We start from the raw sequence: 17,500 nt of genomic DNA on the forward strand, positions 1-17,500 counted from the left end.
TGAGGGCTACATGGTAGGGATTACAGACTGGGACAAGGTGAGGGCTTGATCTGCACATGGTCTGACAGACTGGGACAAGGGTGGGGGATCTGCACAGGGTGGGAGCTACAGACTGGGACTGGGTGGTTGAGCTGCACAGGGTCTGACAGACTGGGACAAGGGTGGGGGCTGATCTGCACATGGTCTGACAGACTGGGGCTAGGAGGGTGGGAGCTCTGGGGGCTACATGGTGGGGCTGACAGACTGGGACTACAGGGTTGGGCTGCACATGGGGGCTGACAGACTGGGGGCAAGGGTGGGGGCTGCACAGGGTGGGGGTCATTGTGGCATGAAGCCTTGGACAAGGAGCAGGAATGATCCTGGTTAAAACATGGGGATTACAGACTGGGACAAGGAGAGGTTGATCTGCACATGGTCTGACAGACTGGGACAAGGAGAGGTTGATCTGCACATGGTCTGACAGACTGGGACAAGGAGAGGTTGATCTGCACATGGTCTGACAGACTGGGACAAGGAGAGGTTGATCTGCACATGGTCTGACAGACTGGGACAAGGAGAGGTTGATCTGCACATGGTCTGACAGACTGGGACAAGGAGAGGTTGATCTGCACATGGTCTGACAGACTGGGACAAGGAGAGGTTGATCTGCACATGGTCTGACAGACTGGGACAAGGAGAGGTTGATCTGCACATGGTCTGACAGACTGGGACAAGGAGAGGTTGATCTGCACATGGTCTGACAGACTGGGACAAGGAGAGGTTGATCTGCACATGGTCTGACAGACTGGGACAAGGAGAGGTTGATCTGCACATGGTCTGACAGACTGGGACAAGGAGAGGTTGATCATTACAGTGGATATGCCTGCCAGCTGATCTGCACATGCTCTGAGAACGCTGGGACTGGAATTACAGTCCAGTCTTGTGAGCGTTGACCTGATTTAAGACCTTGCTCACGTCCGGGACAAGGAGAGAGATCACCCAGTCTTCTGGTTCATGGGACACTAATAGTTTATGGAATCCCATTGTGAGTAGAGCGGGACACTATTTGGCATGACAGGCCCTCATGCAGTCTGGTGTTGTTGTTGTTGTTGTTGTTGTTGTTGTTGTTGCTAAAATGAGTTGAATTTGTCTAGAAAAGAGGCATGGTTGGGCAGGTCACAGCTGGGTCTTCCTTTGTAATCTGTAATGGACTGTAGTCCCTGTCCCATCACGGCTGGGTCTTCCTTTGTAATCTGTAAAGGACTGGGTCTTCCTTTGTAATCTGTAAAGGACTGGGTCTTCCTTTGTAATCTGTAAAGGACTGGGTCTTCCTTTGTAATCTATAATGGACTGTAGTCCCTGTCACATCACAGCTGGGTCTTCCTTTGTAATCTATAATGGACTGTAGTCCTTGTCACATCACAGCTGGGTCTTCCTTTGTAATCTGTAATGGACTGGGTCTTCCTTTGTAATCTGTAATGGGACTGTAGTCCCTGTCACATGCCGCGGGCGGCGGAGCCTGTGTAGTGTGAGTCCACCTCAATCCTATAACGTCCTTTTTGCTCTTTTGATGACTCTGAGGAGGTCGTAGAGGGACTTCGTATGCGTGCGTGTGTGTGTGTGTGTGTGTGTGTGTGTGTGTGTGTGTGTGTGTGTGTGTGTGTGTGTGTGTGTGTGTGTGTGTGTGTGTGTGTGTGTGTGTGTGTGTGTGTGTGTGTGTGTGTGTGTGTGTGTGTGTGTGTGTGTGTGTGTGTGTGTGTGTGTGCGTGTGTGTGTGTAGATTAACCCCTAGAATGATTATCCACCATGTCTCTTGTTCTCCCCCTCTGTTCTCAGTGCTGGAGTGGGCCGGACTGGTTGTTTCATCGTGATTGACGCCATGGTGGAGCGAATCAAACACGAGAAGACAGTTGACATCTACGGTCACGTGACCCTCATGAGGTAAATGGGATGTTGAATCACTTTGTTTGGGCGGGGCGGGGGGGGGGGGTGGGGTTTATCATCCAAAAATCGTTCATTTTCAGAACGTTGAACCAATTGCCACTATAGGGGACCACGTAGGAGCAGAAATTATATTAATTATATTATAATATTTTTTTAAATAATATTTTTCAGACTCTTTTCAGTAAATGCTAACTAAATGCTACGTGAAACCAGGACTCTGTGATTAACAGTGTTACCAGTAAATGCTACGTGAAACCAGGACTCTGTGATTACCAGTGTTACCAGTAAATGCTAACTGAAACCAGGACTCTGTGATTACCAGTGTTACCAGTAAATGCTAACTGAAACCAGGACTCTGTGATTACCAGTGTTACCAGTAAATGCTAACTGAAACCAGGACTCTGTGATTACCAGTGTTACCAGTAAATGCTAACTGAAACCAGAACTCTGTGATTACCAGTGTTACCAGTAAATGAACCCTGACTGAAACATTCAACTTTTAGGTCCCAGCGGAACTACATGGTGCAGACGGAGGATCAGTACGCCTTTATCCACGACGCGCTGCTGGAGGCCGTCGCCTGCGGCAACACCGAGGTTCCGGCGCGGAACCTTCACGCCTACATCCAGAGACTGACCCAGATAGAACCGGCGGAGAACGTCACGGGCACGGAACTGGAGTTCAAGGTGCGTTCTAAAGGTTCTAAAGGTTCTAAAGGTTCTAGGGTTCTGTGGTGCTGTTCTAGGGGGGGAAATAAATGTTGTGTCTGTGAGATCCAGGGTCTGCGTGCCTCCTTGCCCGGGTTCAAATCAAATATTTAAATATTGATCCTTTATTTTGACTGAGACGTGCGGCGACAGCAAGAGTCATCAATTTCAGATAAAATGTCAGAGTATGTATCTGATGTCTCAGTATGTGTAGACCATGTATCTGATGTCTCAGTATGTGTAGACCATGTATCTGATGTCTCAGTATGTGTAGACCATGTATCTGATGTCTCAGTGTGTATCTGATGTCTCAGTATGTAGACCATGTATCTGATGTCTCAGTATGTGTAGACCATGTATCTGATGTCTCAGTATGTGTAGACCATGTATCTGATGTCTCAGTATGTATCTGATGTCTCAGTATGTGTAGACCATGTATCTGATGTCTCAGTGTGTATCAGTGTATGTGTCTCAGTATGTATCTGATGTCTCAGTATGTATCTGATGTCTCAGCATGTATCTGATGTCTCAGTATGTATCTGATGTCTCAGTATGTATCTGATGTCTCAGCATGTATCTGATGTCTCAGTATGTATCTGATGTCTCAGTATGTAGACCATGTATCTGATGTCTCAGTATGTATCTGATGTCTCAGTATGTGTAGACCATGTATCTGATGTCTCAGTATGTATCTGATGTCTCAGTGTATCTGATGTCTCAGTATGTATCTGATGTCTCAGTATGTGTAGACCATGTATCTGATGTCTCAGTATGTATCTGATGTCTCAGTATGTATCTGATGACCATGTATCTGATGTCTCAGTATGTGTAGACCATGTATCTGATGTCTCAGTATGTATCTGATGTCTCAGTATGTGTAGACCATGTATCTGATGTCTCAGTATGTATCTGATGTCTCAGTATGTATCTGATGTCTCAGTATGTATCTGATGTCTCAGTATGTATCTGATGTCTCAGTATGTATCTGATGTCTCAGTATGTGTAGACCATGTATCTGATGTCTCAGTATGTATCTGATGTCTCAGTATGTATCTGATGTCTCAGTATGTGTAGACCATGTATCTGATGTCTCAGTATGTATCTGATGTCTCAGTATGTATCCATGTATCTGATGTGTATGGACTCAGTCTGTCTCATGTGTAGACCATGTATCTGATGTCTCAGTATGTATCTGATGTCTCAGTATGTGTAGACCATGTATCTGATGTCTCAGTATGTGTAGACCATGCCCCCTCTGATCTCAGTATGTGTAGACCATGTATCTGATGTCTCAGTATGTATCTGATGTCTCAGTATGTGTAGACCATGTATCTGATGTCTCAGTATGTGTAGACCATGTATCTGATGTCTCAGTGAAACAGCGCCCCCTGTCTCAGTATGTGTAGACCATGTATCTGATGTCTCAGTATGTATCTGATGTCTCAGTATGTGTAGACCATGTATCTGATGCTGTGTGGACAGTGAAACAGCGCCCCCTCTGTCTCAGTATGTGTAGACCATGTATCTGATGCTGTCTGGACAGTGAAACTGATCTGTCTCAGTATGTGTAGACCATGTATCTGATGCTGTATGTGGACAGTGAAACAGCGCCCCCTCTGTCTCAGTATGTATCTGATGTCTCAGTATGTGTAGACCATGTATCTGATGTGTCAGTGAAACAGCGCCCCCTCTGTCTCTCTATGGGTAGACCATGTATCTGATGTCTCAGTGAAACAGCGCCCCCTCTGTCTCAGTATGTGTAGACCATGTATCTGATGCTGTGTGGACAGTGAAACAGCGCCCCCTCTGTCTCAGTATGTGTAGACCATGTATCTGATGCTGTCTGGACAGTGAAACAGCGCCCCCTCTGTCTCAGTATGTGTAGACCATGTATCTGATGCTGTCTGGACAGTGAAACAGCGCCCCCTCTGTCTCAGTATGTGTAGACCATGTATCTGATGCTGTGTGGACAGTGAAACAGCGCCCCCTCTGTCTCAGTATGGGTAGACCATGTATCTGATGCTGTGTGGACAGTGAAACAGCGCCCCCTCTGTCTCTCTATGGGTAGACCATGTATCTGATGCTGTGTGGACAGTGAAACAGCGCCCCCTCTGTCTCTCTATGGGTAGACCATGTATCTGATGCCGTGTGGTCAAGAAGGGTATAACATGTTAACGCCGTGACATGTCGTCCTCTTTTCTCGGTCCGATGGAAACATGACCTGTTGTGTTCGTGCCACATTAAAAGGTCATCCATTTCTCCAATTAAATGAAAACATCATGACATGTACTTTCTTCTAAAAAAAAAACCTATAAAGAAATGTGTAGGAGATAGGAGGTTCCGTTTCCCCTTGTGGAAAGGAAATGCCCGTCCAACAGATTCCCTTCTGACCGCCGGCCCAGAGCTCAGTGTTCCATCGACCTCCTGTAGTTCCTCTCTGTCCCTCTCTAATGAGCTGTTGTTCTTTCTCACCCGAGTCAAGCAACGGCCAGACTGTGTGTGTGTGTGTGTGTGTGTGTGTGTGTGTGTGTGTGTGTGTGTGTGTGTGTGTGTGTGTGTGTGTGTGTGTGTGTGTGTGTGTGTGTGTGTGTGTGTGTGTGTGTGTGTGTGTGTGTGTGTGTGTGTGTGTGTGTGTGTGTGTGTGTGTGTGTGTGTGTGTGCGTGTGTGTGCGTGTGTGTCTGTGTGAGTGTGTGTGTGTGTGTGGTTTCGCTGACGCAGGATAAACTCTGGTTCACATGTGTGTGTCGAGGCAGCCTGGGGGCCTGTGGTTTCCTCTCCCACTTCTCTTCTCCTCTCTTCTCCTCACCCCCCCTTCCCCCTTCCTCCTCCTCCCCCCTCCTCCCCCCTCTCTTCCTCCTCCTCCACCCTCCCCCTCTCTTCTCCCCCTTCCCCCTTCCTCCTCCTCCCCCTCTCTTCTCTCCCCCTCCCTTTACCCTTCCTCCTCCTCCCCCTCTCTTCTCCCCCTTCCCCCTTCCTCCTCCTCCCCCTCTCTTCTCTCCCCCTCCCTTCCCCCTTCCTGCTCCTCCCCCTCTCTTCTCCCCCTTCCCCCTTCCTCCTCCTCCCCCTCTCTTCTCTCCCGCCTCCCTTCCCCCTTCCTCCTCCTCCCCCCCTCTCTTCCTCCTCCTCCTCCTCCCCCTCTCTTCTCTCCCACCTCCCTTCCCCCTTCCTCCTCCTCCCCCTCTTTCCTCTTCCTCCTCCTCCTCCTCCCCCTCTCTTCCTCCTCCTCCCTCTCTCTTCCTCCTCCTCCCCCTCTCTTCTCTCCCCCCTCCCTTCCTCCTCCTCCCCCTCTCTTCCTCCTCCTCCTCCCCCTCTCTTCCTCCTCCTCCTCCTCCTCCCCCTCTCTTCTCTCCCCCTCCCTTCCTCCTCCTCCTCCCCCTCTCTTCCTCCTCCTCCCCCTCTCTTCTCCCCTCTCTACTCCTATTTGTTAGACTCTGTGCAAACTGAACTGTGTAGCGGTCATACTCTGTTCTACTATGTCATGATATAATTCATTATGTCATGTTATATTTTCTTATGAATTGTTAAGCAGTACCTTATCTTGTTATAACACACTATGTCATGACATATCGCATCCCACAGCATCTAGCCAATGCTAGGGTTCAAGCTTAAATATTAAGTCGTGCACTGTTCTGTTCTGCTGTGTCATTCTATGTCACATTATTACATGATGTGTAGCTATGTCACATTATAACACCCTATGTCATCTCCCTCCCCCTCCATAGCGGTTGGCCAGTGCGAAGGACCACACTTCCCTTCTCCTCACATGTCATATCTCGTGATACAATATGTAATGCTATGTCACATTATAACACCCTATGTCATCTCCCTCCCCTCCCATAGCGGTTGGCCAGTGCGAAGGCCCACACTTCCCTTCTCCTCACATGTCATATCTCATGATACAATATGTAATGCTATGTCACATTATAACACCCTATGTCATCTCCCTCCCCTCCATAGCGGTTGGCCAGTGCGAAGGCCCACACCTCCATGTTTGTGAGTGCCAACCTGCCGTGTAACAAGTTCAAGAACCGTCTGGTGAACATCATGCCCTATGAGTCCACCAGGGTCTGTCTGCAGCCAATCAGAGGAGTGGAGGGGTCAGACTACATCAACGCCAGCTTCATAGACGGATACAGGTGAGGAGGGAGGGGGTCAGACTATATCAACGCCAGCTTCATAGACAGATACAGGTGAGGAGGGAGGGGTCAGGCTACATCAACGGCAGCTTCATAGACAGATACAGGTGAGGGGGAGGGTCTTACGGAAGCAGCCAACTTTAAACAATGACGCACATTTCTTTCGAATACAGCAGACATTTATTTGAAATTCTCTATTGATTGGATGTGTCCATTGATTGGATGTGTCCATTGATTGGATGTGCCCATTGATTGGATGTGTCCATTGATTGGATGTGTCCATTGATTGGATGTGTACATTGATTGGATGTGCCCATTGATTGGATGTGTCCATTGATTGGATGTGTCCATTGATTGGATGTGCCCATTGATTGGATGTGTCCATTGGTTGGATGTGCCCATTGATTGGATGTGTACATTGATTGGATGTGCCCATTGATTGGATGTGTCCATTGATTGGATGTGTCCATTGGTTGGATGTGTCCATTGATTGGATGTGTCCATTGATTGGATGTGTACATTGATTGGATGTGCCCATTGATTGGATGTGTCCATTGATTGGATGTGTCCATTGATTGGATGTGTCCATTGATTGGATGTGTACATTGACAAAAACATTTGTGTAGGACATATAAGAGAGGATATAAATAGTTATTGTAATACAGTGCTTCTCAAACCTCTCCTCAGGGACTCCATCAGTACCATAGATATATTATTATAGATAAACCTCTCCTCAGGGACCCCATCAGTACCATAGATATATTATTATAGATAAACCTCTCCTCAGAGAGCTCTATCAGTACCATAGATATATTATTATAGATAAACCTCTCCTCAGGGACTCCATCAGTACCATAGATATATTATTATAGATAAACCTCTTCTCAGGGACTCTATCAGTACCATAGATATATTATTATAGATAAACCTCTCCTCAGGGACCCCATCAGTACCATAGATATATTATTATAGATAAACACTACATAAAGAGAGACCACAACACTAGATAGAGAGAGACCACAACACTACATAAAGAGAGACACCACAACACTACATAAAGAGAGACACCAAAACACTACATAAAGAGAGACCACAACACTACATAAAGAGACCACAACACTACATAAAGAGAGACCACAACACTACAAAGAGAGACACCACAACACTACATAGAGAGAGACCACAACACTACATAAAGAGAGACCACAACACTAAATATAAATAGACAACACTACATAAAGAGAGACCACAACACTACATAAAGACCACAACACTATATAGAGAGACCACAACACTACATAAATAGAGACAACACTACATAAAGAGAAGAGACCACAACACTACATAAATAGAGACCACAACACTACATAAATAGAGACAACACTACATAAAGAGAGACCAACACTACATAAAGCAACACTACATAAAGAGAGACCGACAACACTACATAAAGAGAGACTACAACACTACATAAAGAGAGACCACAACACTACATAAAGAGACCACAACACTACATAAAGAGAGACCACAACACTACATAAAGAGAGACCACAACACTACATAAAGAGAGACCACAACACTACATAAAGAGACCACAACACTACATAAAGAGAGACCACAACACTACATAAAGAGAGACCACAACACTACATAAAGAGAGACCACAACACTAGAGACCACAACACTACAAAAGAGACTACATAAAGAGAGACCTACAACACTCACCCACAACACTACATAAAGAGAGACAAACCCTATCAACAGATAGATTAAAGATGTCACCCACAACATCTAAAGAGACAGTACATAAAGAGACCACAACACTACATAAAGAGAGACACCCAGATATCTACAGTAGACTACATAAAGAGAGACCACAACACTACATAAAGTCACCACAACACTACATAAAGAGAGACATCTACAGTAGGCTGCTGTCACCCGCAATATCAACAGTAGATTACTGTCACCCACAACATCTACAGTAGAGTACTCACCCAGATATCTACAGTAGACTTCTGTCACCCAGACATCTACAGTATAGTACTCTCACCCACATCAACAGTAGGCTGCTATCACCCGCAATATCAACAGTAGATTACTGTCACCCACAACATCTACAGTAGAGTACTCTCACCCAGATATCTACAGTAGACTACTGTCACCCAGATATCTACAGTAGACTGCTGTCACCCAGATATCTACAGTAGACTACTGTCACCCAGAACATCTACAGTAGACTGTCACCCACAACATCTACAGTAGACTGCTGTCACCCAGATATCTACAGTAGACTGCTGTCACCCACAACATCTACAGTAGGCTGCTCTACAGTAGACTGCTGTCACCCAGACATCTCAGTAGACTGCTGTCACCCAGATATCTACAGTAGACTGCTGTCACCCACAACATCTACAGTAGACTGTAGACTGCTGTCACCCACAACATCTACAGTAGGCTGCTGTCACCCAGATATCTACAGTAGACTGCTGTCACCCAGACATCTACAGTAGACTGCTGTGACCTGGACATCTACAGTAGGCTGCTGTGACCCGGACATCTACAGTAGGCTGCTGTCACCCAGATGTCTACAGTAGACTGCTGTCACCCACAACATCTACAGTAGGCTGCTGTCACCCAGACATCTACAGTAGGCTGCTGTCACCCAGATATCTACAGTAGACTGCTGTCACCCAGACATCTACAGTAGGCTGCTGTCACCCACAACATCTACAGTAGACTGCTGTCACCCAGACATATACAGTAGACTGTCACCCACAACATCTACAGTAGACTGCCCACAACATCTACACTGCTGTCACCCAAACATCTACAGTAGACATCTACAGTAGACTGCTGTCACCCAGAACATCTACAGTAGACTGCTGTCACCCACAACATCTACAGTAGACTGCTGTCACCCACAACATCTACAGTAGACTGCACCACAGTAGACTGCTGTCACATCTCTACAGTAGACTGCTGTCACCCACAACATCTACAGTAGACTGCTGTCACCCAGACATCTACAGTAGACTGCTGTCACCCACAACATCTACAGTAGACTGCTGTCACCCACAACATCTACAGTAGACTGTCACCCACAACATCTACAGTAGACTGCTGTCACCCACAACATCTACAGTAGACTGCTGTCACCCACAACATCTACAGTAGACTGCTGTCACCCACAACATCTACAGTAGACTGCTGTCACCCACAACATCTACAGTAGACTGCTGTCACCCACAACATCTACAGTAGACTGTCACCCACAACATCTACAGTAGGCTGCTGTCACCCAATACTATCTGTATACTGTCCCAACAGTAGACTGCTGTCACCCAAAACATCTACAGTAGACTGCTGTCACCCACAACATCTACAGTAGACTGCTGTCACCCACAACATCTACAGTAGACTGCTGTCACCCACAACATCTACAGTAGACTGTCAGAACATCTACAGTAGACCACAACATCTACAGTAGACTGTCACCCACAACATCTACAGTAGACTGCTGTCACCCACAACATCTACAGTAGACTGCTGTCACCCACAACATCTACAGTAGGCTGCTGTCACCCACAACATCTACAGTAGACTGCTGTCACCCACAACATCTACAGTAGACTGCTGTCACCCACAACATCTACAGTAGACTGCTGTCACCCACAACATCTACAGTAGACTGTCACCCACAACATCTACAGTAGACTGCTGTCACACACAACATCTACAGTAGACTGCTGTCACCCACAACATCTACAGTAGACTGTCACCCACAACATCTACAGTAGACTGTCACCCACAGCATCTACAGTAGGCTGCTGTCACCCACACCATCTACAGTAGACTGCTGTCACCCACAACATCTACAGTAGACTGCTGTCACCCACAACATCTACAGTAGACTGTCACCCACAACATCTACAGTAGACTGCTGTCACCCAGACATCTACAGTCTGTAGTGTCTGTCTCAGTCTCCCCAGTTTACCTGATTACCTGAGAGACAGAGAGAGAGAGAGAGACAGAGAGAGAGAGAGAGACAGAGAGAGAGAGACAGAGAGAGAGAGACAGAGAGAGATTACAGAGAGACAGAGAGAGAGAGAGAGAGAGAGAGAGAGAGACAGAGAGAGAGAGAGAGAGAGAGACAGAGAGAGAGAGAGAGAGAGAGAGAGAGAGAGAGAGAGAGAGAGAGAGAGAGAGAGAGAGAGAGAGAGAGAGAGAGAGAGAGAGAGAGAGAGAGAGAGAGAGAGAGAGAGAGAGAGAGAGAGAGAGAGAGAGAGAGAGAGAGAGAGAGAGAGAGAGAGAGAGAGAGAGAGAGAGAGAGAGACAGAGAGAGAGACAGAGAGACAGACAGAGAGAGAGAGACAGAGAGACAGAGACAACAGAAGGACAGAGAGAGAAGTGGAGGGGGACCGTTAAGAGATGTGAGCATGGGAAAGGGAGCTGAACAGAGGGCGGGGCTAAAACTGGGAAAAACAGAACTTTATTCAAATCCCCCGTGACCAATCGTAGCTCACCATAGCTTCCATCCCCTACTGGATTGGCTGACAGCGGCTGTTGATACGTAGCACTACCTAGCATGCTTGCTGGCTTGTTATCACCCACATGAGGGCTAAGGCTAGCATGGCTAGGCCCGTGTTGCTTGTATAGTGTAAACGCCCGCTGAGCTTTAGCCCAGGCACAGACCAGTTTACACAAGACAATAATGATGCCCTCAAATATTCATCAACGTGGGGGGGGGTCAACAACCCACCAGCCGTTAGCGTTTACTATGTATCAAACTTGATCACAGTGATGTGCCCTAAATGGCACCCTATTCCCTATGTAGTGCACTACTTTTGACCAGGGTTGGCACCCTATTCCCTATGTAGTGCACTACTTTTGACCAGGGTTGGCACCCTATTCCATATTTAGTGCACTACTTTTGAACAGAGTTGGCACCCTATTCCCTATGTAGTGCACTACTTTTGACCAGGGTTGGCACCCTATTCCCTATGTAAGTGCACTACTTTTGACCAGAGTTGGCACCCTATTCCCTATTTAGTGCACTACTCTTGAACAGAGTTGGCACCCTATTCCCTATGTAGTGCACTACTTCAGACCAGGGCCCTGTGGAGAAATAGGGAGCCACTTGGATCAGAGCCATAGAAATGAGGTCTAACAGGTTCCAGAGCCTCAGTGTTGTCAGAGACACGGTGACATCTAACCATGACTTTGACACGGTGAACTGAACTGAAATGAATCACGCTGTTTTCTCCACGGCGGTGTGTAACCTAATCCACTGTAACAGATAGACTGAAGGCTAGAATACACGGAATTAGTAGCCGTGTAAAAGACAGGTGTTTCCCACAGAAATAAGAGACCGGACAGATTTTCGATTCTAATTTACGGCCGACGTGTCGGATCACAGCGATAAATAGTTCAACGTCGGCCAAACTCTGCCATTTATTTGCTGCAACACTGCTAATAACTGCGTCCGGTAAACGGTTGGCATCACAATCTCTTTCTGAGGTTATTCACGTCATGAAGGAGCGAGGCTTTTACAACAGGAAGACACATAGTATATAACAAACGACGATGTTGTGTTTTATTGTGGTTGTGGTCTTACCCTGACTGTCCAACGTTGACATGGTTGACACGGAGAGTCGCTGGATCGACCTGCCTCTGTTCCTGTGTTCCTGTGTTCCTGTCTTCCTGTCTTCCTGTCTTCTGAGACGACCTTCTGTCTGACGGTGTCTGAGGTACAGGTGACTACGTCATCGCACCGCGGCAAGAGACGGGTCAAAGTGCATTCCAGGCCCCGCTACGTTTACAGACATTTACATGGCATGAAACGCCATGTCACGTCATTGACTGTGCAGTCTGGCGTCAGATTGCTGGGGCAGATGATGCGGTTAGCTGATATGTTTACTCACCTGTCCAGGTGTCGTGATAGCTGGGCAGGGGTCTGTAATGTAGTCATCCTGGAACGCACCCTATCCAGGTGTTGTGAGAGCTGGGCAGGGGTCTGTAATGTAGTCATCCTGGAACGCACCCTATCCAGGTGTAGTGAGAGCTGGGCAGGGGTCTGTAATGTAGTCATCCTGGAACGCACCCTATCCAGGTGTTATGAGAGCTGGGCAAGGGTCTGTAATGTAGTCATCCTGGAACGCACCCTATCCAGGTGTTGTGAGAGCTGGGCAAGGGTCTGTAATGTAGTCATCCTGGAACGCACCCTATCCACGTGTTGTGAGAGCTGGGCAAGGGTCTGTAATGTAGTCATCCTGGAACGCACCCTATCCACGTGTTGTGAGAGCTGGGCAGGGGTCTGTAATGTAGTCATCCTGGAACGCACCCTATCCAGGTGTTATGAGAGCTGGGCAGGGGTCTGTAATGTAGTCATCCTGGAACGCACCCTATCCAGGTGTCGTGAGAGCTGGGCAGGGGTCTGTAATGTAGTCATCCTGGAACGCACCCTATCCACGTGTTGTGAGAGCTGGGCAAGGGGTCTGTAATGTAGTCATCCTGGAACGCACCCTATCCAGGTGTCGTGAGAGCTGGGCAGGGGTCAGTAATGTAGTCATCCTGGAACGCACCCTATCCAGGTGTCGTGAGAGCTGGGCAAGGGTCTGTAATGTAGTCATCCTCTACAAGGGTGGGCAGTTCCAGTCCTCGAGGGCCTGATTGGTGTCAGTTTTGCCCCCAGCTAACACACCTGACTCCAATCATCACCTAATCAGGATCTTTAGTTTAGAATGCCATTTGATTAGTCAGCTGTGTTTGCCAGGGATGGGGAGTGTGACACCTCGAAGACTAGAGTTGCACACCCATAACATTATTCAAAATGAATTCAAAACAAACATTTATTAAATTTTTTTTTTTTTTAGTTTATAAACATATTTTCTGGAGATATATATATATAAAAACAAAAGTAGATACAGTTTTTGAAAAAGACGTACAATTATATCATTTTTTTTTTATCAACAAGGGGAGGAAAATATCATACATAGAGATTACAATCAAAAGACCCAACAAGCAAAATAATACCCAACATGCAATAGTTCAATAATATTCAAACAAAACCCATTCCATTAATATTTTATATTTAACCGTTGTTTAACCAGGCGAGTCGGTTAAGTACAAATCTTATTTACAATGATGACATGGAGTCCTGTATATATATACTAATTTACCAGGCCTGCATGTTTTATACCAGGTTATTGGTATATCTGAAATGGATAGGGTTGTGAAAACAACACACATGGAGAAATAAAAAACACTAGTCACGGTTCCTGCGTTTTCACAGACCCTGGAACCAAAATGCAGGTTTGAGTCTGTGTGAATGATTCTCTGCAGGTTTGAGTCTGTGTGAATGATTCTCTGCAGGTTTGAGTCTGTGTGAATGATTCTCTGCAGGTTTGAGTCTGTGTGAATGATTCTCTGCAGGTTTGAGTCTGTGTGAATGATTCTCTGCAGGTTTGAGTCTGTGTGAATGATTCTCTGCAGGTTTGAGTCTGTGTGAATGATTCTCTGCAGGTTTGAGTCTGTGTGAATGATTCTCTGCAGGTTTGAGTCTGTGTGAATGGTTCTCTGCAGGTTTGAGTCTGTGTGAATGATTCTCTGCAGGTTTGAGTCTGTGTGAATGATTCTCTGCAGGTTTGAGTCTGTGTGAATGATTCTCTGCTGTTGTTTTGTTTTTAACATGTAAAATCATTAACACTTCCATTGTCTCAAACCTCCCTAATTTGAACTGCAAACAGCCCCCATGGTTTAACAGTACCCCCTACCCTTCCCAATCGGCCAGTTACCCTCTGATATGTGTAAAAGGGGTTCACCACCCAAAATGTATTTATTTAGCTAGGCAAGTCAGTTAAAGAACAAATGATTATTTACAATGACGGCCTACCCCCCCCGGTCAAACCTGGGCCAATTGTGCGCCACCCTGTGGGTACTCCCAATCACGGCCCGGTTGTGATACAGGCTGGAATCGAACCAGGGTCTGTAGTGACGTCTCTAGCAACTGAGATGTAGTGACTTAGACCGCTGCGCCACTCGGGAGTGGCCACTAAGGGCTTGTGAATGAAAGGGGCTCATATAAACATGGCCTTAGATTATTATTGAATTTTTTTACAGGTAGCACATCTACTGTCTCAAATGGGTATAAAGAAACATGTGGAGACTATATCTCCTCCGTGGAGATATCTCATATCTAGATCTATATATATCTCTATATCTCCTCCGTGGAGATATCTCATATCTAGATCTATATATATCTCTATATCTCCTCCGTGGAGATATCTCATATCTAGATCTATATATATCTCTATATCTCCTCCGTGGAGATATCTCATATCTAGATCTATATATATCTCTATATCTCCTCCGTGGAGATATCTCATATCTAGATCTATATATATCTCTATATCTCCTCCGTGGAGATATCTCATATCTAGATCTATATATATCTCTATATCTCCTCCGCTGACATTGTATCTGAGATTCTTTCCCCTTGATTCGTCGGTCTGGTGGGATCCACAACCACTAAGGACAGCAGCGAGATCAGGAAGATCCATATTAAAATCCACACCGTGAAATAACTCAGAGTCCATCTCCCGAACCACGTGGCGCACATGGCCCCCAGTGTGGCCCCCAGCCTCCCTGCCTTCCCGTAGCTGCTACTGCTGCGCCTTAGAGCCGCAGACAGAGCCACCCCTGCAGCCGCCGCCGGACCAAACAGAGCCCCCATCGTACCCCAATGCCCCAGGATAGACTGGGACCTCAAGGCCGCTAATATCCCTGTTCCTATGCCTGCCGCCGCCCTCAGTTTGACTGCTCCTTTCCCGAACTGAACCGACACCCCTGCTGCCAACGCAGCCATGAAAGGAGACACGACGATGAAGATGACTTTTACAGCCATTTCTACAGTGTATCGGTACACGGTGAGGACGTCGGTCAGTTCTCCTACGGCCGTTTCCAAGAGGAACCCCACACCTCCGCAGATAGCGGAGGTCCCCATCAGAACCACTGCTACGACCGCAGCCACCTCCGTGGCGTCCGGCTCCGTCTCCCCGGCCTTCCTGATTGCCATGGAGGCGGCGAGGCACAGTATTCCTCCGACTGCCATGGGCAGAAACAACATCAGGAACATTGCTATCAAGAGGGTCAGGAAGGTGATGAGCCCTTTGTCTGCCTCCGATTCTCCCTTGTTAATGTCTTCTGCTGGAGGCCCCAGGCCACCGAGTTCTGCCGCCATTGTGGAGGACAGAAGGTAACCTCCAGGTACGCCAGAGATGAAGCCCAACACCGCTGCTCCTACTGCTTTCCAGATATCTGTCAGGAGAGGGGGAGGAAGGGAGAGAGAGAGAGGGGGGTGAGAGGGGTAGAAAGAGAGGGGGTGGAGAGAGAGAGGGGGAGAGAGAGGGTGGAGGAGATAGAGAGAGAGAGAGAGAGAGAGAGAGAGAGAGAGAGAGAGAGAGAGGGAGGGAGAGAGAGGGGAGAGAGAGGGAGAGAGAGAGACAGAGAGAGAGAGGGAGAGAGAGAGAGGGAGGGAGAGAGAGGGAGGGAGAGGGAGGGAGAGAGAGGGAGAGAGAGGGAGGGAGAGAGGGGGAGGAGAGAGGAGAGAGAGAGAGAGAGAGAGAGAGAGAGAGAGAGAGAGAGAGAGAGAGAGAGAGGGAGGGGAGAGGGGGGGGGGGGAGGAAGGGAGAGACAGAGAGAGGGGGGAGAGGGGGGGAGAGAGAGAGAAACAGGGGTGGGGGTGAGAGGGGTAGAGAGCAGATCTGTCAAATATCTCAGTTACTTTCACATACATTTGAAGTATGTATTCGGATACCTTAAATAAATTCACTTGAAAAGTATTAGAACAATGCCAATACACAGGCTTAAATACTCTCCCATGCATTTAACCCAGATATTTGAAATAAGTTTTTGAAAATACTTTTAAAATACAATTTGGTTTTTATTTTTTTTATTTTTTTTACAAATAACCATTCAAATACTGAAATAAAACTACTTGTTTTGGGCTGTGGATTTGAAAATACTCAAAAACACAGGAAAAAAAGTATTTTAAATACTAGAGACTCTTATACATATGTATTAACCAGGGCTGGTGGAGAGAGAGGGGTTGGGGGAGGGAGAGAGAGGGGTTGGCGGAGTGAGAGGGAGGGGTTGGGGGAGGGAGAGAGAGGGGTTGGGGGAGGGAGAGGGAGGGGTTGGGGGAGGGAGAGAGAGGGAGGGGTTGGGGAGGGAGAGAGAGGGGTTGAGGGAGGGAGAGAGAGGGAGGGGTTGGGGAGGGAGAGGTTGGGGGAGGGAGAGGGAGGGGTTGGGAGAGGGAGAGGTTGGGGGAAGGAGAGGTTGGGGGAGGGAGAGGGAGGGAGAGAGAGGGGTTGGGGGAGGGAGAGAGAGGGGTTGGCGGAGTGAGATGGAGTGGGAGGGGTTGGGGGAGGGAGAGGTTGCGGGAGGAGGAGGGAGGGAGAGAGAGGGGTTGGGAGAGGGAGGGGTTGGGAGAGGGAGAGGTTGGGGGAGGGAGAGGTTGGGGGAGGGAGAGGGAGGGAGAGAGAGGGGTTGGGGGAGGGAGAGAGAGGGGTTGGCGGAGTGAGATGGAGTGGGAGGGGTTGGGGGAGGGAGAGGTTGCGGGGAGGAGGAGGGAGGGGTTGAGGGAGGGAGAGAGAGGGGTTGGGGGAGGGAGAGGTTGGGGGAGGGAGAGGGAGGGGTTGGGAGAGGGAGAGGTTGGGGGAGGGAGAGGTTGGGG

At 47.7% G+C, this 17,500-nt stretch overlaps 1 protein-coding gene and 1 pseudogene across 1 annotated transcript in view; one reads left to right on the plus strand and one right to left on the minus strand.

The window, feature by feature from the left end:
* LOC124018473 overlaps positions 1-17,500 on the plus strand; it is a 37,827-nt pseudogene that overhangs the window by 9,898 nt on the left and 10,429 nt on the right.
* The window catches only part of LOC124018468, a 5,142-nt gene continuing 2,820 nt past the window's right edge, over positions 15,179-17,500 (minus strand). The window contains exon 2 of the mRNA XM_046333796.1: positions 15,179-16,083. Coding sequence (XP_046189752.1) covers positions 15,221-16,083 — 863 coding nt within the window. The 3' untranslated portion in view covers positions 15,179-15,220. The remainder of the gene's footprint in view (positions 16,084-17,500) is intronic.

This window comes from Oncorhynchus gorbuscha, unplaced genomic scaffold, assembly GCF_021184085.1.
Source record: "Oncorhynchus gorbuscha isolate QuinsamMale2020 ecotype Even-year unplaced genomic scaffold, OgorEven_v1.0 Un_scaffold_528, whole genome shotgun sequence".
In the NCBI taxonomy this organism is placed as follows: Eukaryota; Metazoa; Chordata; class Actinopteri; order Salmoniformes; family Salmonidae; genus Oncorhynchus; species Oncorhynchus gorbuscha.